General features: G+C 37.6%; 1 protein-coding gene across 9 annotated transcripts in view; it reads left to right on the top strand.

Moving 5' to 3' along the window:
• The window catches only part of LOC113568372 (uncharacterized), a 33,005-nt gene extending 9,053 nt beyond the window's left edge, over positions 1–23,952 (top strand). For 4 of the 9 annotated variants that reach the window (XM_081725471.1, XM_035536667.2, XM_035536666.1 and 1 more), the window contains 22 exons: positions 336–611; positions 1,719–2,138; positions 2,253–2,687; positions 3,350–3,781; positions 6,432–6,863; positions 8,746–9,177; positions 9,314–9,583; positions 9,702–9,953; positions 11,709–11,954; positions 16,790–17,047; positions 17,466–17,765; positions 18,097–18,366; positions 18,481–18,555; positions 18,650–18,708; positions 18,815–18,936; positions 20,058–20,122; positions 20,584–20,795; positions 21,489–21,739; positions 21,821–21,937; positions 22,480–22,627; positions 23,053–23,100; positions 23,222–23,952. In XM_081725471.1, coding sequence (XP_081581597.1) covers positions 336–611; positions 1,719–2,138; positions 2,253–2,687; positions 3,350–3,781; positions 6,432–6,863; positions 8,746–9,177; positions 9,314–9,583; positions 9,702–9,953; positions 11,709–11,954; positions 16,790–17,047; positions 17,466–17,765; positions 18,097–18,366; positions 18,481–18,555; positions 18,650–18,708; positions 18,815–18,936; positions 20,058–20,122; positions 20,584–20,795; positions 21,489–21,739; positions 21,821–21,937; positions 22,480–22,627; positions 23,053–23,100; positions 23,222–23,535 — 5,434 coding nt within the window. In that variant the 3' untranslated portion in view covers positions 23,536–23,952. Of the gene's footprint in view, positions 1–335; positions 612–1,718; positions 2,139–2,252; positions 2,688–3,349; positions 3,782–6,431; positions 6,864–8,745; positions 9,178–9,313; positions 9,584–9,701; positions 9,954–11,708; positions 11,955–16,789; positions 17,048–17,465; positions 17,766–18,096; positions 18,367–18,480; positions 18,556–18,649; positions 18,709–18,814; positions 18,937–20,057; positions 20,123–20,583; positions 20,796–21,488; positions 21,740–21,820; positions 21,938–22,425; positions 22,628–23,052; positions 23,101–23,221 lie in introns of those variants that run through there. The other 5 variants (XM_035536671.2, XM_035536668.2, XM_081725473.1 and 2 more) reach the window with 5 other exon arrangements.
• The last annotated feature ends 201 nt before the right edge of the window (positions 23,953–24,153 follow it).

Below are 24,153 nucleotides of genomic sequence, written 5' to 3'. Positions count from 1 at the left end.
ACTGTCAGTGAAACCTGAAAAAAATCTATAAATATTATATATATATATATATATATATATATATATATATATATATAAATTTTTGTTTGTTTTTATGTATATATATTTTCAAATGTATATCCTGTTTACATAAACCTTGCTAGTTGCTTGTCACAAGATTTTGTTGTCATATATGTGTAGTAATTACTGCAATATCTGTCTGAGCAGTGTAAAACATGTATTTTCAAGATACTGACTGCATGAGGCTTCACTTCCTATTTTATGGTACATTACATTGCTTATTACACAAAACATGCTGGCATGAATATTCTTAACAGATTCTGTTTATTTCATAGGTTGTCTTCCTCTTCAATGCAATGCCAGATATGGATGATGGCACTTCAAGAATCAAAGACAGATTTTGAGAGCTTGCTGAGATTATTTGGCTTTGAAATGCATCTTTCAGCACAAAACCAAAGTGACAGTAATACATTTCACAATGCTTGCATTGTGTTGAATGGGAAGAGACAAAACAAAGTCAAATTATGCCTGCATTTGAATACACAGAAAAAGATAGCAAACTCCCTGCTAAAAAACATTTTTGGAAGTTTGCACAACATTGCAGACATCAGGTATGATGATTGACATACTCTGTCATACATATCTCCAACAATTGAGCAGTGTGTGGGCTTGGAGGTTAGCATGTTTGCTTTTCAGTACTATAGTCTTGGGTTTGGATCTCTGGTATGAGTGTGTGTGTGAGAGAGAGAGAGAGAGAGAGAGAGAGAGAGAGAGAGAAAGAAAGAGAGAGAGAGAGAGAGAGAGAGAGAGAGAGAGAGAATGAGAATGACTGACTTAATGCTTGCATGCCAAGTGATGGATGGTGCTCTTTCCTGGGTGTTATCTCTCCTTCCTGTGCCCAATGCTGCCCCTCAGGGTGCTGTGGTTTCCAGTTGAGAATACAATGTGTGCAACTGGCTGCTGTGTTGACTAGATATAAAAGCACTGTGCAGTTTGATGATTGTAAAGTGTCCTTGGGTATTGAGAAAGGTGCTATATCAGTATAACTTCATATCATTACACAATGGACTGTTTATTGGCATCACTTAATAACATGTAGGCCTATACAAGAGTCTGTAATGTGGAGAGATCACAAGGCGGATGCAAACGCTGAGATAAGCAGGATTTATTAGGGGCAAATCCAGAATTAGTCATAAACACAGTCCAGGGTTGTAGAGCCAACATGGACAGTCCTGGAAAATATAGTAAACACACACACAGCAACAGAAAATGGAAGCAGGCTAGAATGAACAACACGACTTGCATAAGGGGGGTATGCACAAATACCATGACAAGCAAGCATGACAAAGGCTAGGATAGCAAATACGAGCAGCAAAAAACACGACAGGGCTTAGAACAAACAGAGGCTTGGAATCACAACTACAAATAATGAACACAACAGAGGCATGGATTAACAATGACCAGAAACAACACCAAAGAAACACATAGTTTAAATACATGTACTAATGAGAGTTAACAAGACACAGGTGTTACAGATGAAAGGTGGGGAAACTTAAATGAGTGGCGGAACAGCAAAGAAGCAAAGCAAAATAAAAAGACATGACAGGGTAACCATTATGACAGGATAATAGGGAGGGGCCAGATGTGATACAGTCACTGAAATGATACTGAGTGGGCTTTTATAGACTTCATTATGTAAACAATCTAACCCTTTTTAGGATCATTTCTCCTGATTATCCAAGAAGAACTTCTGATACATGGAATTCTGAAGTTGATTCCTTTCATCTAGATCTCTTCTTGCAAGGAGCTCTACATGATAAGGAAACAGGGCAAATGTGTGTGCGACATCTGCTGTCAGTGAACAGGCATTTATGCTCGCGTTCTCCTCCTGACCAAAGCAATTTTATATGTACACTTTACCTTCATGCCAAACAGATGGGAGTTTTGGCAGAGTTGCAGCCAGTGTTCCAAGCATGGCCTTCTTATTGGGTTCTGGACCTCTCAAAAAGGAATACTTCATACCTTGTAGAATTACTAAAATTGCAAAAAGTAAAAAAAATCGTTGAACTTTGGCTGTCAAAAGAAGAGTGTGAAATAAGGGTTTTTCTCCAGTGTCTACCTTATGTATCTCAACTGAGGTGAGATGAGATGAATGGCACCTACATGAACAATTTGGAGAACAATAAAAATGTTTTATTGCTATGTGCTTTACTTGCCTAAAATATAATTACTTTTTTGCCTTTTTATATTAGGTTCAATGACTATATTCACATTCAGGAAGATGATACAAAGGCAGCAGTGAAGCTCCTTGTAGATCTTTTCATTTGTGCATCAGAAAGTGGAGATGATCAAACCCTGAAAATGCTGTCTGCAGTTTGCTCCTACTCAAGCTTCCCATTCACTGCTAACATGGAAGAAATCCAGAGTGTCTTCTTGTGGGATTTGTTCTCCTACATAAGGGACTATGAATCTAAGAATGAAGGGAAAAGTGTCCTTCCTACACTTCTTCCAGTATTTCAGTCAGTTCCTGCTGTGTGGATAGTGGATCTTTCAAAAGAAACTCCTGTTATTCTCCATGTATTAAAACATCAGGTGGTGAAGAAACCTATTGAACTCAGTCATTGGTCAGATGAGGCTGATAAAGTAGATGCCCTCCTTCAGTGCTTGCCCCATGTGTCACAGCTCAGGTGAGCATGCCAGTTATATTTTATTGGGATGTGTTAATAAAACTCAAACCATTTCAGAAGTTTACTCTTTTGGCACTGTAATGATTGTGTTTAGTACACAAATTCAAGTCCAAATGCCAGTCCATGTATTCATCTAATTGTCTTTCAGCTTGTCAGAGGAAGAACAAGTTATCTCATTCCCATTAACAAGAGACTTCCAGGTCAATTGGGTGTCTAAGTTGTCACAACTAATCATCTTGGCCTAAATTAACCTAGCCCAATATTGTTTCCCTTAGCTGGCAAACACAGCTTCATGGTGTGCTGTTTCATATAGTAATACAACATAATACCTAATATAAAAGCTTTAAACCTAATATAATGAATATTTACATTGTATTTTAATAAATGTTTACAATGTATTACAAATGTTTGGACTCCACTTCTGAAGGCTTTAGATGGACTGAAAAGGGAATGGAAATGACAAAACGTGGCATGATTTGGCTCTTTTGGTCTGGGGTCTGTTCATGTAATCGATTGGTGACTAATATCAAAGACCTCTGGCATGCACATAAAGATATATTGGATCAAGATTGGGATTGCATAATAATTTCAGCATTTTGCTTAATTTTGGTTGTTATTGATAGCTAACTATAATAATTATTTTGGGGGTATTGTTTTCACAGCCTCAGGTACTCTGCCAATGATCACAGTTTTGCCAGAGGTGAAGCTGTTCGTTTCATTATGAGACTTTTCCTTTATGCGTCAGAGAGTGGAGATCATGGGACCCTGAAAATGCTCTCTTCAGTTTGTTCCTACTCGACCTTCCCCTTTGCTGTTGACATGGGGGAGATTCAGAGTGTTTTCTTGTTGGACTTGTATTCTTGTGTGATGGAGTATGAGTCTCAAACAGAAAAAAGTGTCCTACCAGCATTGCTGCCCATTTATCAGACTGCTCCTGCTGTGTGGGTACTAGACCTCTCAAAAGGAGTGACGTCTTTGCTGCATCAGACCATGCAGCTCCAAAAAGTAAAGAAACCAATAGACCTCTTGGTTTCTTCAGACCGAAGAGACCTCGTTGATTTTCTGCAGTGTCTGCCATGTGTGGCCCAACTCAGGTGAGTATTATGCACATCATCATTACCTTTTGCTGATTGTTACCTTTTTCCCCATTTTTAATTATTTCTTATTTTCTAAGTTACATCAAAACATGGACAGTTATGTATAATTCATTTACTTTTGTTATGACATAGTAAGTTATATTTATAACTTAAATATATCTTATATTTATATGTTTTTTAAAAGACCCAAGTTCATTTTGCAATAGGTCAAAACAAGTAAATAAATAAATAGATAATAAACCAAACATATCAGATAAAGTGTAGCAAATATGCATAATTAATGAATTAATAATAATAATAAACAAAACAAGAAAAGGAAAGAACTGAAATCAGAGGGGTAGAACTTTTGTGCAAGGCAGAGAACTGTTTAGCTGTGGTGCTAACTCAGCTAAGACTAGCCTGTCCAAAGAGCTAATGGAGGTAGCATAACTACCAGACAGTGGCCTGAAAGGGCAGCGCGTCCTATATTATTATATAGACTAATAATAATAGGCTCATTGACTTCACAGGTGTCAATTCGAGAGCGTATCCTAAATGTAGCTTTGTAGGAATCTAAAGTTGGCTGATTAGCACCAATTACTGTTGGCAAACGGGACTAATTCTGATTTTACTAACGATGCAAAAACAAAAATTCGACTATGTTGACAGAGTAGTGGAAAGCAAATTAAACAAGTTATGACACACTAACACTAGATACAAGACAGACAGGAGAGGTAGCGAGCGATATTATTCCTAGGTTCACTCATACATATTCATGCTTGTTTGTTTTGTCTACAACTTTGGTGGGGTGTTCAAAAAAAAAGAAAAAATGGAATAAAACAACTTGGTAGTGATATTTGGTTATGGGATGTATGTCTTTTAAAGTATAACAGGTGGGATCCCTTACCCTAATTCACCTCAGCCCTTTGGTCCAAATATTTATAGGGTGCAGACATTCTTATAAACAATATAAAGCACACAATTGTATATAATAGTTACATTTTATCAAGAAACTCACTGTCTCTAAGTGTCTCTGAGTGAGTGACTTGGAGGGACAGAGAAAGATAGAGAACATGAAAATTACACACGCGTTGTACTAGTTTTAATGATTCAAATATCTTCCTCTCTCTATTATACTTGAGATGAGGTGGTAGTCACTAAGTAATACAAGTATAAAGGTTAATATGCAAACAGTAGAATAATAAGGTTCAGGCATAAATATAATAATTTCATGAACGACTGAAATAACAAGGCATAAGAAAAGCTGACAAATTTAGACAGAATGGATTTCATAACAGTTCAGTGATGATAGCTAGTAAGATTTCACTTAGAATTGAGTGTGCTGAGACTGTTATGTATATAACAATGCATTGTTAGGCATACATGGATAATAACTCCAGATGGGAGAGTCTGTTATAGTCACCAAGGGGTGCTGTGAATTCATAGTCCTTACAATAAAATAAATCTTATTACGTACTTTGGATTCCAAAAGCCAGAGTCTGGTCTCGTTGTGATGCTCGCAAGATGGCCTTTCATATAGATAAGGTCAAATTCCAGTAGCCCACCAAGAATATGATCTTTATAAGTTTTCTTGATCTGTGTATTCCAGGTTTTGAAGTCATCCTGTAATTCTAAGCATGGGTACTTTTAAGTTCTTTTAGGTCCTCAGGCCGGATCTGGAGTCATGAAGTTTTGGGCCATGTGTCCTTGCAGAGTAATAAACCTTTATTACAGAGTGGGTTTGAAGACCTGAGAATGGAATGGAGTGCCCTTTTTTGTATAGCCAAAAGAGTACTGGTGTTTGCAAAGGAGGTCTCTCAGAGTAGGTGTTATAAATTGCCTGGGGTGAAGGTCCAGTAGGGCAGAGACTGGTATTCCAGAGCATATTAATAAGGAAACCTTCTGTGAGGGGTGTTGGGGTTACCTTAGGGTTAACTGCAGGAGCAGGGGCTGCAGCCTTGACACTATCTATGTCTATAACAAAGCTTTTATATAGATCTTCAGTCTTCCGAAGTTCACGTCACTCTACTATGGTGCTCCCTTTATTGACTTCCAGTAGCTGCACTCATCAGATTTAAAACCTTGATGCTTGCCTACAATGCCAAAAATGGACTAATCCTTCCAAACATGATGTCAGTGGTCAAAGCCTGATCCATACCTCGAGTACTTCGAATCTCAAGTAGGGCTCGGCTTGAAAAACCATGCTTCAAATCTCATGGAAGGCAAGCATCGAGACTATTCTCTGTCCTGGATCCTAGATGGTGGAATGAACTGCTTGCTGTCCGGACAGCAGAGTCCATGCAGTCTTCAAACGCAGACTGAAGACCCATCTATTTGTGGAATATTTAAATGACCACTCACCCTGCTCCTATGTTGACTAACAACCTCTAGTACTTATTGTTTATTGCACATATCATTGTCTAAGATAGAGCTTAGATATTTTGTACTTATAGGCATCAGCATTGATCCCTGCATTTCAATAGTATTCTAGTTCATTGGTATATTGGACTCTAACCTACTCTACTTGCTAGGATGTATTCTATAAGTAAAAAGCACTTTTGTTAGTCACTCTGGATAAGAGCATCTGTTAAATGCCGTAAATGTTGATTTGAGGTAAATAAATAATTAAAATTATTTCTAATTATTTTTATTCATTTTCCCTAATCAGATTAGAACAACTGTTGGATGGAAAAGATTCTGACACAGAAGTTGCTGTTGATGTCATTTTGGAACTGTTCCTTTGTGCATTGGAGAAAGGAGAGGCCACGTTAAGAATGCTCGCTTCAGTTTGCTGCTACTCAACCTTTCCCTTTGCTGATGATGCAGGGGAGATTCAGAGTGTCTTCTTGTTGGACTTACACTCCAAAATGAGAGAGATTGATTCTCAAACAGGAAAAAGTGTCCTGCCTGCATTGCTGCCCATTTATCAGACTGCTCCTGCTGTGTGGGTACTAGACCTCTCAAAAGGAGTGACGTCTTTGCTGCATCAGACCATGCAGCTCCAAGCAGTGAAGAGACCAGTGGAGCTAAGAGGCTGGTCTCATAACAAGATGTCCTTGAAGTTCTTTCTTCAGTGTCTACCTTTTGTGTCACAACTCAGGTTAGTGTTTTGTAGCAGTCTATAATTACATTTTATGTTATATTTGATGATATAGTAAACCTGTTTGCCACACTTTTCACACTAGTTCAATATTAAAAAAAAAAAAAAAAAAAAGAAAACCAGTGCTAACAAATATCCTCTTGAACATACACTATGGAATTGTACGTTGTAATTACAACGTACAACTACTAAATTGTATCATTGAAGAATAATATTGAAAATCTTTTTATAATCTTTTTGAATTATATTTTAAGTATATAGTAGAGATTGATGACACATAAATTGACCAAAGAGAACAGAAAGGTAAAAGAAGAAAATAATATATGATTAAGTTATGCGTATACAGTTATAGTAAATTAATGTTAATTTAATTAATTAACTAAAATTTAAAATTAATTTAAAAAATTAATTTAAAAGATTCAGTGATAAAAACACAGTGCCTTAAACAAATCTATCTATGTTCCTAGTGTTGAATAATCATTGCTTTATATTATGTGAATATATAGGGCTCTATTTTTTTTCATGCAAGTGTAGTGTAATGGTATAACACCCGCAGTGCTACTATTTTGATTGTATATTCCTGTTTCATCTTGGCTTTCCATTAATTCAGTACTGAGCTTTATGTGACCTCAGACCCCACTCATCTCATGACAAGTCCAGTATTAACTACTATATAAGAATAAAGACAAACAAACAAACAAACATCTTGCCCTACATATAGATTGTAGCCCAAAAAAAAGATTTTAATGGTTAGCTATTTGAGACAGGATGCATAATTGAACAATGTTTATTAAAGGTAGTTTGACAGACATGGTCATTACAACAGTCCAGGGTTAAATAGTAGACACACAGACACACATTTTTTAAAAAAAAAGACAAGGACAGAAGGAAAGCAAGTAAGGAGGTAAATACTGACAAATGAAGATAGGAAAAGGAGCTATATATAGACAGGTGAAATCAATGAAGAGTGGGGATAACATGACACAAGGCAGGGCGGAGACTAGATGAAACACAAATAAAAACCCACATGGTGCTAATGCCATAGGAACTTCAACACCAGAGAAGATAAACCTTTAATTAAGGCATTATTCAGACAGATTACATTTTCAATTATTACTGCTTATGTTACACTTCTGTGTTGGTAAAGACCAATAATCAATTTCACCATAAAGCACTTTCCTAGCAAACAAGTCAAACAAAACACAATAGAAGCAATGGTGTGTGTGTATTGTAAAAATGAAACCTATGCTGCAAATGCAGGTAAAAAGAGTACTGCACTATGATTAGTTTTTTCAATTTTAGAATGTGGTATTGTAACGTTGAAGGGTTAAACAGGATGCGGGGACGAGGAACGTCAAACAAAAACATACGTTTTAATATATATATATAGCGTTCATGACTCCACACAAACACATTACTTTGATCAAACACCGACAACTTCAACGATACGACATGAGACTTATATACACGCATGACAATTACACACAACAAGGATCAGGTGAATGACATGAGAGGGCGTGGCAATACAGACACACACACATATATTTGAGAGGGGCGGGGCCGTACCATGACAGGTATATTCTTTCCATGCCATATTTTATTGCTTTAGAGCTGATTTTGTAACATCCCTTAACAGTTTCTCCTTTCTACATGGGCCTATATATTTTCTTTCCTCCACATGCACAGTGTTTTCATTTCTATGCCCCCACATAGGTGTCCCATGTTTCCACTTAGTCCCATGAACTGTGCCTAGTTTCTACCTCATCATGCCCTGTATAAAACCTATTCTGATGTAACCACTACTGTTTTTGTGTTGTTTTTTTTGCCTTGTGTGTTACCTGTGATTTTAAACTGACCTAGCATTGATTTTCTGTTGATGCAGATTTAATGACTTGAGCCTCGTCTTGAAAAATGACATAAACGGAGCAGTGAAAATCCTAGTGGAACTTTTGATTTTGGCATCAGAAGGTGGAGATGAAATCCTGAAAATGTTTTTGGGGGTGTGCTCATACTCGACCTTCCCCTTTGCTGATGATACTGGGGAGATTCAGAGTGTTTTCTTGTTGGACTTGTATTCTTGTGTGATGGAGTATGAGTCTCAAACAGGAAAAAGTGTCCTACCTGCATTGCTGCCCATTTATCAGACTGCTCCTGCTGTGTGGGTACTAGACCTCTCAAAAGGAGTGACGTCTTTGCTGCATCAGACCATGCAACTCCAAGCAGTGAAGAGACCAGTGGAGCTAAGAGGCTGGTCAGCTGATGAGAGTGAGTTGAGGAACATTCTGGAATGTGCGCCTCATGTGTTGCAGCTCAAGTAAGAATGCTTAAGAACACTCACCCTTGACACCAATGTTATATTCTCTTAAATAGGCATGAAAACATACTGGTAGTATAGGTTTTATTATTTTCTTTACTGATTTACAAACCTTCTTTGTTTCTGGCCCATCTAGTTGCAGTGAGCATTTTTTTCAGACTTTATGTGAGGTCCTTTCTGCTAGCCAGGACTGGAACCCTGAGAAGGTTGCAGGGCTTCTAAAAACACTGAACTTCTCTGTAACATTAATGGAAATGTTACCCAAGCGCATTTGCCAGGCAGTGGGTTTGGTGCTCGGCTGGACAAGTCTAGAAAAAAGCCTCTCTGTCACTCTAATTCCACAAAGTGTCTCATGCCAAGGAATCTGTGTTCTATTTTCAAAGTTGACCAGGCTTCAGAAATTAAGGTGTGATTACTTTTTTGTTGTTTTTTGTTTTTTTTATTTTGCAGTTGAAGTGAGACAATTTACTGGTTACTGTAATTACTTGATAATGTAATATATTTACTTCATGTTCTGTATATAGGATGAATGAATATGCAGCACTGAAGGTTTCAAAGATGGTAAGTCTGAGGAGTCAAAGATCAGTTACTATTGAAGAGCTTTCCCTGGTGTCCAACAATCCATATCCAAGTGGAAGGAGGATGTGTAAGATGATCCACAGTTTGGCGTCAATCTTGAGAATTTGGACTGTAAGATGCTTGGATCTTACTGAAAGCCATCTGGAAGGTCATTTCCTTATCTTGCTGTTGTGTTTGGATAGACCCTTCTCTATCAGGTCAGTGCAAAGTTTGAATACTGGAAAGATGCTGATGAGTCTAAACTGCAAAGTTTCAACCATAAACCATTTCAATAGATTTTTAATTGCAGCTGTGGACAAACTGTGTTACATGTCTTTCACTACTGCAGGGGCCTTGAAAGGGCCTTTCAGGGCCTTGACAAAGTTTTCATACCCCTTGAACTTTTCCACATTTTTTTCATGTTACACCTACAAACATAAATGTATTTAATTGGGATTTTATGTGATAAACCAACACAAAGTAGCAAGTAATTTTGAAGTGAAAAGAAAATGATACATGGCTTTCAATTTTTTTAATAAATAAAAATCTGGATAGTGTAGCATGCATTGGTATTATTCAGCCCCCCTGACTCAATACTTTGTGGGACCACCTTTCTCTGCAATTACAGCTGCAAGTCTTTTGTGGTATGTCTCTACCAGCTTTGCACATCCACAGGCTGAAATGTTTACCCATTCTTCTTTGCAAAATGGCTCAAGCTCAGTCAGATTGGATGGAGAGCATTTGTGAACAGCAATTTTCAAGTCTTGCCACAGATTCTCAATGGGATTTAGGTCTGGACTTTGACTAGGCCATTCTAACACATGAATGTGTTTTGATCTAAACCATTCCATTGTAGCTCTGGCTCTGTATTTAAGGTCATTGTCCTGCTGGAAAGTGAACCTCTGCCCCAGTCTCAAGTCTTTTGTAGCCTCTAACAGGTTTTCCTCCAGGATTACCCTGTATTTAGCTCCATCCATCTTCTCATCAACTCTGACCAGCTTCCCTGACCCTGCTGAAGAAAAGCATCCCCAGAGCATGATGCTGCCACCACCATGTTTAAAGGTGGGGACGGTGTGTTCACTGTGATGTTCAGTGTTAGTTTTCCACCACACATAACATTTTGCATTTAGGCCAAAAAGTTCAACTTGGGTCTTATCTGACCAGAGCACCTTCTTCCACATGTTTGCTGTGTCCCCTACATGGCTTGTGGCAAACTGTGAACGAGACTTCTTATGGCTTGCTTTTAAAAATGGCTTTCTTCTTGCCACTCTTCCATAAAGGTCAGATTTGTAGCGTACATGTCTAATAGTTGTCCTGTGGACAGATTGTCCCACCTGAGCTGTGGATCTCTACAGCTCCTACAGAGTGACCATCGGCCTCTTGGCTGCTTCTCTAAGTAGCGCTCTCCTTGCCTGCACTGTCAATTTAGGTGGATAGCCATGTTAATAAATTACACAAAGGTGGACTCTATTTGGTGACCTTTGAAGGCAATTGGTCACACTGGATGTTATTTAGGGGTATCAGAGTACAGGGGGCTGAATACAAATGCATGCTACACTTTCCAGATTTTTATTTATTAAAACATTTGAAAACCATGTATCATTTTCTTTTCACTTCACAATTACTTGCTACTTTGTGTTGGTTTATCACATAAAATCTCAATAAAATACATTTAAGTTTGTTGGTGTAACATGAAAAAATGTGGAAAAGTTCAAGGGTTATGAATACTTTTTCAGTGCCCTGTACTTAGAGTATGATTGTCTTACAGTCTTTTTTAAAATTGTTTTTAAACATATTTTTTAATTACAGTTCTGATTTAGATGTGTCCATCAGTACTATGTAACAATAATGTTCCTTTTCCTTGTTGTATCTTAAGCGTTTTCTATTTATTTTATTTATCTGTTTTCATGCGTTGGCTGTTTTGATTTGTTTGTTTGCTTACTTATTGCATCTGCTTTCCTGTGGTCTGGCAGAATGTCTGATGAAAATGTGCACCAGCTAGCTGAGATTGTTTATGAAGCCCAGGATGACATCCTTACTCAGTCCTTTTTAGAAAAGGTTAGTGGAGACCTGAGCTCTTCCAGCTTCCCATGGAACATACTACACTATCTGCTTCAGAAGTCCAAAATACCTTTGACAGTGGACCCTCAGAAGAATAGATTTGCCACTATAAACATTCAGCATCTTCTCCCATTGCTGCACAGGATTCATTTCAATGGGTAAGTAAGAAAAGGAATAAGTAAAGTTACAATATGATATAGGTTTAACAACATAAACTTGCAGGCAAACTTAAGTCAGGCAGCAATTTACTTCAGATATGAAAGATATAACTGCCTCCACACTTCTTCAAATGAGTGGTGGTGTAATGATACTGTCCTGCAAAAAAACATTGTCAGTTTGAAATTTCCTGTGTGGTATTCCAGAAAGCAAACCTTAACTCTGAATTGACCTGACTTGACTTGGTATATCCGGAGTAATCAGTACCAGGACAGCTGGTTAGAATGTTAGAGACCAGTGAGTCAACACTGAGTAGACTGAACTGTAGAGCTTTTTATTCCACAATCTGATCTTGAAGTTATATATGCAGACTATTAACATATTTTAATTGTAACACAGCAATGTTACCAAAAGAATGATGTTCAAAAATGTGAGTGAGCCAATAGATGAGTTGCAGAACTGTATAGCCTAAAGCCTATTTAATAAACATGTGTAACCTGTTTTGCTGGTTCCTGACCATTTCATTTCGGTTGATTGTAATGACAATTTATGACAATGACAATGACCGTTTAACCCAAGTCTAATTAAACAGCATTGATAGCAAATAAAACAAACATTTTTAGACATAATTCAAAATATTAATGGCTTTTACTTATAGCTTCTCCATTTCTGTAGTGACCTGCATGCGATGTTGGTCTCATAGCTGAGTTTCTCTCTGGAGATTTCAGGAAGCAGGCTAATTTTAACCTACTTCTGTTTTTTGAATATGAGGATTTTGAGTAGCGTACATCAAGTTATTATTCATTAGAAGTTCAAAATAGACAGTCGATGTCAGACACCCATCAGTATCTCCCCTGTCACAGCACACAGTCCCACCAATCACCACACTCTCATCAGATCTGCTTCTCCTGATTATTAACTATTGTCACCTATTTCTGATTATCAGTCTGTATTTAAACTTTTTGTCCCTCTCATTCTTTGTGACATATTGCCATGGTTGTTGCAGGCATACTGATTATTATCAATGTAAATCTCTGGCTATTAACCCCTAAATGAAAATAACAAAAGGTCTGTACAAACATTAAAAATCAAATTACATGCTATCTACAATTCATTAAAACAAATTTGGCAACATACATTTCCTAATAAAATAGCCTTAGAATAGTATAACCGTTCTTTAAAATACATAGTATTTTATAATAAAAAATGTACATAGATCTACACATGGCCAGAGTTGTAAGTTGTAATTCTGCATGAAAGGCAAAATATCTAAAAAAATAAAATAAAATGTTTTAACTGTGTAAAAAAAAAAAAGGGTACACAATTTCATAAAACAAAGTCAGGATATTAGATGATTTTTACAGACCTTTTGTGAATTGGTAGGGACATTGAATATTCACATTATTACGACCTGGATATAGCCTCTGGATTGCAACAGGAAGAAGAGATGGAGAGACGGGCAATAGGGTTAATGGAGAGGATATTTTATTCAGGAGCTGATAACACCAAAACAACAAACAAAAATAACTAGAACCACAAGAAGCAGATAACTTTCATTTCAAGAAAATAAAACACAATAACCTGCCATGCAGAAACAAATTCCCAAAAGAACAAAATAAATGGCACCAACTCCCTACTTCACAATAACTACACAATGATTATACACAACTATTCACAACAGAAACCGAATTCAGTAAGAGGCAAGCAGTGATCACAAAACGGTTCAACAGAGCCAAGGCCACAATACTATAGTCAAAGTACAATCACAATTTATGAACAGAATGCAACCTTCACAATCAAAATCATACAATCAGAACAAAAAACAGACACTCGCTCAGCCACAACCACAAAAGCATGAATTCACAGTCACGAACCAACAGCGCACATAATTGAAAAGCAAGAGGAAGCTCTGTCCTCTCTTCTTCCTATCCAGTTGTGAGTTGAAGCAGCCAACAGGAGCAAAGGTCATAATTAGGGAAGACTTGGTACAGTGTAGCACAGATGGAAGCAGCAGGTCCTGGTAGAAGGCAGAGGACCTGGAATAGAGGAAGCACACACAAACAACACAAGCTGAAGATAACTTACCCACCCATGGTTGTAACAACATGATATGAAACATGGAAGTAAAAACCTTGAGGGAAGCTGGGAGCTCACCCAAGCAGATGACAGGGGTTTAGAAAAGGTGTGAGAAAAGGCCCAGCTACATCTAAAGAAAAACAAATATGAGGCTCACGAGATTTACCTGGCCCAGGATGAAACCAGAGTCTGCACAAGTCAAGGACATCACCACAGCACTACAAGTGAAGTGCATCTGATAGAAACAAATAACTCTAAGACAAAATAACTGATAGAGAAGAGAACACTCCTTCAGAAAAGATAGACATGAGGGAAGACTGTCCTTCTTAGAATAGATGAGGAAAACAACAGAAGAATCTTGTACTTGCTTAAAGTACGTTACACACACCAAACCTTAACACAGACTGGCCTTTGTGATGCTGTTATATAGGGTGGGGCCATATATATATATATATAGTTAATGTATGTGTCTATGTATATGGGTCACATTTCCTCAAGTTCTTCATCATCCTTTCCTTCCTATGGATGTTTCCATGACTTGGGATTGCCACATCTATTACCACTGTTTTCTGCATGTTATCTACTAGTCAGTTCACTCGCTTGTTTGCCAGAAATAGAGGTCCCACGGGATCTTAGCTTTGTTGTTTTAATCACTGTCTGTGGCTTGTGGTGAAAATCAGATCTAGCGGATCTGGATTGATTGGAGCTGATGGTTCAGGGTGCCAACAAGGACAGCCGTCCAGGTCTGAATCTGTAACAGACTTGGTACACTGCAGACTAGGATTACTGTCTTTTCTACATTTAGGCTGTGAACCTGTTTTTTGTGCCTTTGCCTCTGACCCACATTTTGTATGCCTTCCAACTGACTTTTTTATTAACTTCCAGGTCCATTAACTTATATTTCAGTATTTCTCATTTCATAGAAAAACTACCTTTTTCAGGGAAGTCATACCTGTTCACCCACAAGTCAAATTGGTCAAGTGACTCACGACCATAATTTTTGAACATAAACATTACATTTGGATAATGACATTGTTCTAACATGATTTTTTCCCAATTTACTGTTGCTGTTGCCCATTTTTAGGTCTCTTATACTGTTAAATGTCCCCCGGGTCACCCGGAATCCCATATATTCCTGTCGGACCTCTTGTTCCTGTACTTCAGATTTTCTGTACTTCACCTGATACTTGTCAACCCAAGTGTTGGTTTTCCCAAAGCCTTTTAGATTTCCCTGAAATCTATATTTTGGATATCCCCAATATCCATGTTATCCTTGAGATCCTAGATATCTATATCCTTGATACAGAATTGTTGTAGATCTCATACCTTTTAAGTTGGGTTGTTGTTGAGGAAGCACCCAAACCCAGGTCCTTCAACGGTTTGTTGTCAACCAGATGAAGTAACAGCCTTCAGGGTATTAGGCACTATACCCCCTGAGGTTCCTGTGCTGTCCTCAATCACAGGGTCCCATCTGGGGTGGCAGGTTTTGTTGTGGAACTCTCCAATCCTATAATAAAAATGAGTCAGACACCAATGGTATAGCAAAAGCAAATCTTATTTATTATTTGTCTCAGCCTGAGGGTATCTGAGTTACACACACACACACACACACACACACACACACACACACACACACAACACTCTCTCTCTCTCACACACACACACACACAACACTCTCTCTCTCTCTTACACACACACACAACACTCTCTCTCTCTCACACACACACTCACACACACACACACACACACACACAAACACACACACACACACACACACAAACACACACACACACAAGGCGTCTACTTCTTTATACTACTCTTGGCCCTCTCAAGTTGCACTCCCTTTCTACCAAAAAAGCAGTTGTTTTACTCCCTGCCAACATATCTGCCCTGCAACAGAGCATTTTACTGAGAAACCAAATTAGCAGATTATACTAGATATAGTTGTTGTGATGTTCTAGCAATGTGCACAGAGTCTGGAGGATAAGGAACTGTCTGAGCCACGTTCTTGTAGCACAAAAAAAGCAATGTAATTTTTTCATTACAGGTTCCCCCAACTTGGAATTGCTCACATGCCCTCTTAAATGTGCCACTTTATTATATTTCTCAGTGTAACGTTGTCGCTGGCCCAAGTGCCGATGGGCGTGGAGCAGGACGCACAGACTCCCTCGATGATGTGAAACATTTATTAACATAAAACATGAAGAACGGTGGCATTCACACACAACATTAACGACAGACATGACTTATACATTTAACTAAACACAGGCTACAGTAACATTTAACAATGACTACATACGCATTTTACATACATCAGCAAATAAACAATGACCAACGGTGAGGCACGCACTGATGGGGGTTTAAATAGACAGACACACATTAACACGTAACCCCATACAGGTGCATGCCTTCACGGGGGTGTGGCTACAAACATGGGTGAACCCCCCTGCACGCGGCAGGCCATACCACGTGACTTGTTGGGGGAGCGTCCCGTGACACTCAGTGTATACTTCTCCTGCCAGCATCCAGCCACTAGGTTCTGGATTGTCTCAGGGGCAGTCTTTGCATAATCTACATTCTACATCTTTGTACAAGATACATCTTGGGTCTTGACTGGTATGGATGCAACCCCTGCTTTGATTTTTTTTTTTTTTTTTTTTGGAGGAGCCAAAAAATACTGTTTAGATAATAGAGAAAAAACTTTCTTGTTGCGTAAAAAATATGCAACAGATTAAAATCAGTACTAATCTTATATTTGCAGAACCGACTCCCAGTTTGTGAGGAATGCTCTAAAGGAGATATTTGCAAGTCGTGCTGGCCACCTGGTGACAAGTTTAGTGAGAACATCAGACAACTGGATTAATCTAAATAAGCAAGAATTGGACAGTCATGACTGTACAGCTCTGCGCTTTGCCCTCCATTACAGTGATGATGTCAGGCTTAACCTCTCAGAAACAGCTATTCCAAAGGAAGAAACTGAAAGTATCCTTATACTTATGCACAGAGTGTCTAACCTCAGGTTGTATTTTCATCTGTATTTGAGTCAAAATATGCTTTATTTCAATTTATTTTATTGCATACACATTGAAATTCCTACTATGAAGTACCACCATTACCTTTCAATGCTCTATCTTGTTTAAACAAGCACATCTATGTTTCTAATTTCTAACTTTAGAAATTAGTCATTTTTGTTGTGGGAAAACTTCATCATGTCTGGAATAGCCTTGCGTATGTAATTTAACTCTCACTTATTTACAAACATTTTAAAATAGTTTGTATTAGGCATCTTCCAACTCTTACCCAGTTTAATGACTTATAGTAGTGATTAGTGATTTAATTAAAACACCTCTTGTTAAAGGATGTCCCTTGGATTGACTAATTTATGTATTCAATGTTCATTGCAATAAAGATTACATTTGCATACTTTTCTGGTATAGAGTCGACAGGCATTTGCTGGTGGACCTTCTTCATGCCTGTTTTGTTTCACGGGAGCAGAGGAGGGTTACCACGAGTCTCATGATGGCAATACAAAACAAACTGGATTTCTCCTACCCCTCCACAGTCAGTCAGCTTGAAGAAAGCAACAGGGAACCAATGGTTCTCAGTGTTACAGACTGCAAGTCGATCTCATCTGCCATTCAGTTATCAGCCTGTGCAGACTTGATTATGTTTGATTGTCAGGCTGATGACTGTGCACTGGAACAACTGTTTCCTGCTCTAAGTCACATGCGTCTCAGGTGAGATAATCTTTGTGTAAGTAAAACTGGAGTAACTGGACTAACACCGACCATGCTGGTGTCCTGGAGTACCATGGTGCAATGACAATAGAACCACATACTATGTAGCAAGGACAATAGAAGGTGCAGTTAAAGAGTACTAAACTGACCCACATTCTTATTTTACCTCTTACTGGAATTGCCATAATGGTGCTTGAAATGTGGAAATTGAAAATATGAAAGTATTAATTGGAAAAGTATGTACTAAGTTAACTGACGGGAGAAGTGTTTGTCAGAAATCTGTCTTGCGCAATTATTTGACTCAGAAATGTGTTCTCTGTTCCTCTCTCAGACTTGGCAAGCCTCAGCTTCTTCAGCTCATTTTGCTGATTCAGTGTGTTGGGGAAAGAGATTCTTGGAACAGAGCCAAAGCTCTCTCCATAGCCCTTGGAAAAGAAGTAGACCTCAGTCACACCCCTCTGGACTATCTTTCCTGTAAATCACTGGGGTTGGTCCTGGAGAATTCTGAGGATCTTACTCATCTCAACCTCAGCCACTGCCAACTCACTGATGACTGTCTCGACTTGTTGCTCCCACATCTTCACAAAGTGCAGCTCCTTGAGTAAGTTTAGCAGATACAGGGCAAAATATTTGCAAGCAAAACTATTAGTGGACTATTATGGATGTATATTTAGACCACACCTTAATCCCTGTCATTTCTTTTTTTTAAAAACAGTCTAAGCAACAATAACATTACTGATTATGGAGCACTGAGCCTACAGAAAATTCTAACTAAGACACAGACTATACAGTGAGTACACTGTTCTTCACTGGTGTTGAATGGTGGTTGCTATGATAGTTTAAATACAATGGTCACTGATTGATGCTCTATGCTTTCCCCACAGCATTTTCAATAACTTGAATACAGACATGAGGCTTTTCATTAAGAACCTGCACTATCAAGGTATGAAGCTCAGTAGTACCAATACCATCAACTTAACAAATGAATGAAAGGGCATACCAAACTTTTGTTTGAGGTTTTTCAAACTTTTGGTTTGCTCTCTTCATAGAAACACAACATAACTCACCCACATATGTGCAGTCAGAGAAAGAAGATTTTTCAAAGTGTCCATTTACAAATGATTCTGAGTCTGTATTTGTGATGAAAGCACTATCTGAGATCTTCACTAAGGTATAGTATATGAAAATGCTAAATCTTCACCATTTAACATTTTGAAATACATTTTTGAATAGTACAAAGTTATTCATATTGTTTAAGCATATTCCCTTAGAAGTAGGGCTGGATGATAAAAAAATTATTTTCATATCAGTTGATATCAATATATATCACAATATAAATCAAATCACTATTTCTGTCAAGATTAAAGGTTCCTTTTTATTCCTAAGTGAGATGTAAAGGTGTATGGTTAATTTTGAGTTAAATATTATTTATTTTCTGTCAGAGTTTGAACATGGAAAATGTACTCTAGAACATTTTACAACTGTATTTCACATAAATAGGTATATATAATAAACAAGTCTTAATTCTGACCAGTCAAAAGCTTTTAGTGTTACAGGAGAACACATACAAAATGGATAACTAATTTTATGGTCGATTCCAAATAAATACAATAGGTAATACAAATTTTTAAGTCTCAGTTCTGACCATTCAAAAGATTTCCAGGAGAACACACTTTTTATGTTTAACTCCAAATAAAAAAAACAAAATCTTTAATTCTCAAATTCTGAAATCTTAAAACTTTCAAGTTTTACAGGAGAACACAGTAAATTCTTTAGTCAGTTCCAATTAAATAAAGTAGGTATTAATACAAAATAAAATCTTAAAACTTAGGTTCACAGTTTTAAACTGTTGGGTAACAAACCTACAAATATATAGACAATATAGACAAAAATAAACATTTTGTATATATCCTCAATACAAATTCAAGCTGCTTTCAGATACAAACAAAATTGACAGTCAGTCAGTTATGGTCAACTTATGCTCCAAGGCAAAAAAAAAGGCACAAGAAATTCCCATTTGTGCAGTACGGTCTCTCGGTCCTGCCAGTGTTTTGCTGAGAGAAATGTTTACGGCCAGGGAGTTGGTAACAGGTGTCAATTACTTTAATCAGCCCCTTAAATAAGACATTTTTAAATGCTTACTGGTACTTAATAGCCATGTCACTTAATTTGAGGAAAAGTTATTTCAAAATAATGATCTTTATTGTTTTATCACCCAGTCCTACTTAGAAGTATTATCATTGCTGTTGTCTTTTCAGAGCAAAATATATTATTTTCTATTATTGTACACAGAGAATAACTACAGTAGCCAAGTTTGACCCTGAGATATATGTTCATGATGACCACATAGTCTACAGGTAATGCAATATAATACTTCAGTTCCGATGCCTTAATATGGGCAAAATGTACATTTAGAACACTGAAGATGTTTCCTAAGTAGATCTTTGCACCATCTATGAAACACCCTCCATTCACGCACCCCCCCCCCCCCCCCAATCCCCCACACCGATTCACATTCTTGATCTGAACTTGCATTTTCTTGGTCTTGACTCAGTCTCATGTCATGTTTCACACCGCTATTGGACTTGGACTTGATTGGTCGAGCTCTTGGTCTAGCCTAAGGTGGTCTTCAACATTTTGAAATATATTTTGCTTGGGACATTTATGTATGTAACTAATGTGAAAACCTCTGGCTCTTACCTTTGCCTGTTAAAGTAGCGGTTTGCCTCACATCAGAATTTGGTATCATGCATTCAACATAGTAGTGCCCTATTTTGGGGCACTATTAGTTCTTAAATCTTTTTTCTCGAAATTACAGATTTGAGTGTGAAATGGGTGGTGAGTTCCAATGCAGAGCAACTGAGCTGATATTTGGCATGAAGGGAAGAGGATGTGTTGAGTACAGAGTGGTCAACTGGGACATGCATTATTTTTCCAAACACATCTATAAACCGGATGGACCACTTTATGACATACAAACTCTTGTAGGAGAAATGTACCTACTTCACCTCCCACACTGTGAAACAGAAGGTAAGACACCAAGGAATGTTAACTACATCAGTACATTTGACAATGCAGGCTTGTTTTAACCACAATTCCTTTAATATACATAACCTAGTTTTGTAAGGGGGCCCCACCCCAAGGTAGGGTTGAACCCAGGGCTCCAAGCTGGGAGAACAGAGCAAACTGGGTAAGCCACTACTTTATTTGAAGTGCAACACAGCCAAAGAGCTTTAAACAAAGAAAGAAAGAAAGAAACAGACAGACAGACAGACAGAGACAGAGAGAGAGAGAAATAAAGAAATAAAAAAAAAATTAAAATTAAAAAACCAGCCACTAGCACTAGCTTTAGTAACTAGAGAGAATTCTTCCAAGGAGAAAACCTTGTAACTAGACATAATTTCTCCAAGGAGAAAACCAAAGATGGGGTTAGAATCGGTGCTCTCAAGCAATCTGGTATTAACCATATCAACCTATTTTTCAAGCTTCATAAAATGCAATGAGGCAACAAGACAATAATAGGTTCTCATTTAAAAGTATCTTATCAAATTTTCAAGCCTTTGATCAATTTCAGAATCCTCCAGGCTTTAGTAGCAATAAGGTCAGGTTTCTTCAGTAGTAAGGTCTCATATTTCTGCAGTTGAACTTCTCTCTCACACTGCCAAAAAAGTTAAAAGTGGGGGGCAGTAAAAGTGTTCGTTTCATCCCTTTGTCTCATAACAGCTGATGGTTTGGAAGACGTTTTTGTGGCTCATATACATGAAGGCAGCATGCAGATCCTGACCCCAGTGAAGATGACATGCACTCATGTGACTGTACGCATTAGTGGTCTCTCTTCTTATGGGAAAGTTCGCAGAAAAGGATCTATGACTCGTTATGTCCGAGGCCAAGTTCTGCTTTTCCTTGATCAGATCAGTAAAAATGAACAGAGAATCTGGGTGTTTCTGCTGTCCAAACATGTTTCACCTATTGAGGTAATTCAGTGCAACTTCCAGCATTCAGACATATTGTTTGTCTGTCTCCCTAGCATTACTTAACCTTTTCAGTCTTCATAGGTAAAGAAACAGCAAAAGGAGTATACACCCATCAACACAACTTCTTACTGCATTCTAAGACAAAAGGGGAAGTATTGCTTGACTTCTAATCTCCAAAATTGCAAGGTTCAGCCCAAGGTATGGTCAGACAAATTAATATTAGTTCAAAGCTTTTAACTCAAAAGTGCAAATGTATAATTTATTAAATCAACTTTGGCTGTGTTTGCTCTTTTGAAAAGCTGGCAGCCCTATCTGTAACCTTCTATATGGCCGCTGTGGATTGCAAGCATTTTGGCATTGTTAGTTTGCAAACATAAATTAATCATTCTAATTTAGTTACAATTTTTAAATAGTTTAAGCCTTTTCTCCATTGGTTCCACAAAAGGAACAAAATGGCTGAACTTAGGTTTTGCAGTGCTGTACAATGTGAAGGGATGTAATGTAGAAGTAGGAAGTTCAGCACCAACACATGCTTATTTTTGCCCCTCTAAAAGTTCAGTTCTAGTTATAGGCATGGGGGGTGGGGGGTCATGCCCCCCAATAATTCCTTCTCACACTACTCATATAATGTGTTAGGTTGGGTGGTGTGAGCATTGTTAAAATTAAACCTGTGCTACTGGTTCTAGTTATGTTTCAGGTGTGGCCTACAGGAGTCTTCTGCTCTCTTGACTTTCTTCTAGACATACACTTTCCATGATGCTGGTGATGCAGACTACCACCACTCAGCATTCGAGATGTTCATTGGCAGTGAAGTGTCTGAACTCCAAATGAAGGTTCAAGAGAAAGGGAACAAGTTAAGAGCCAGATGGACTCGCCGAGTGATTCTCAGTAAGAGCACTTGAGTTGATATTTCTTATATAATGAGGGAACACCTGTCAAGTTAAGAACAATAAAAATGGAAGAGCAGGTACATGTCATTTATATGATAATGGAACTTTATTTTGAGAACCACTAAGTAGATTAAAGTTGTATAATGAGAATTTCAACCAACGCATTGTTTAAAGATTAGATTGTGTATCAGATATGCTTTATGAATGCACCTTCATGTCGTCATATTAAACATAATATGATCTTTATTTTATTCCAATAACGTATCTAATTATTCCAATCATCTTTATATTTTATTCCAAAAACATGACCATTATTAGGAGCTTTTGTTGGACAGTATAACATTTCAAGTGTCTTTTTGATTTGAAATGAAGACTGATGAAGCACTGCTTGTAATCTTCATCTCTTACTTTCTGTAACTTTAGATAATTATGCAAACAAAATCAAAACCGAAGAGGGAGCAAATACGAAAGGTAAGCAGCAACTAGGTTACTGAAACAACAAGTAAAAGAGGAATTAGGATAGCAAAAAATTACTTGAGAAACTGATAAACATGCAGTCTCCTGTTTCTGATTCTAATGTTCTGGTTCCTAGAAAATGTTCTCCTAACAGAAAAAACATGGAAGTTATCTTTGTGTAATTTGTTGGAGGAGCTCTCTGAAGACAATGTGAAGAAGCTGAGGCATTTAATGAGGAATACTACAGACCCTGATTCCATACCAACAGGTAAACTCGAAAAAAAGGATACGCAGGACCTTGTAGATCTTATAGTACAGACCTGGGGTTTCAAAAGGTCTGTCTATCTCACCAAAAAGTTTATGAACAAGTTGCCACGCAATGATTATGCTGTGACATCCATACTGAACCCTTATTTGAGACAGTTTGGGATGTTACTTTTTGATGAGTAACATGAGTTACTTGATTAAAATGGATGTTTTCAGAATTTGAATTTCAGGAGAAATCCATGTCTCAGGTATACATCTAATGTAAACTACTGTAATTAAAAATATTTATTTTGTATGTAGAATGTACATTTATATCTGGAATATGTCATCTATTACTATCTATCTGTTATAGGTTATTGTTATACTTGAACCACATTCGGTGGCCTTTTATGTGTATACATGTTATATTGCCATATTGCACAAGCTCTATTGCTGATCACATGGCTTAAAACAAATTGACAACTTTCTGTAAATATACAATGTATAACCTTAACTTTTTCATACTATAAAAGCTTGCAATTATTTTATCATTGCTGTTTTACTGAATTATTTTGGTTGTAATCATAAAACTGACAGTAAATAAACTCAATTGTATGTCTATCATTCTTGCCATGCCCTGTGTGTTTGCCGCATCTTGCTAGGGAAGGTTTTTGTGTCTTACTTTTACAATATGAGCTTTTTAAGAAATGCTCCCACTCGCATGCATTCAGTCTACAAGTAGTACTGTATAACTTGTTAGTGGTCCCTCTCAACAACTGGCTCATGAAGCAAATTATACACACTCACTCAAGTACAGACTTG

Source organism: Electrophorus electricus, chromosome 13 (genome assembly GCF_041902795.1).
Source record: "Electrophorus electricus isolate QZ-2024a chromosome 13, ASM4190279v1, whole genome shotgun sequence".
Taxonomy (NCBI): domain Eukaryota; kingdom Metazoa; phylum Chordata; class Actinopteri; order Gymnotiformes; family Gymnotidae; genus Electrophorus; species Electrophorus electricus.
This window is presented reverse-complemented; position numbering and strand designations above follow the sequence as displayed.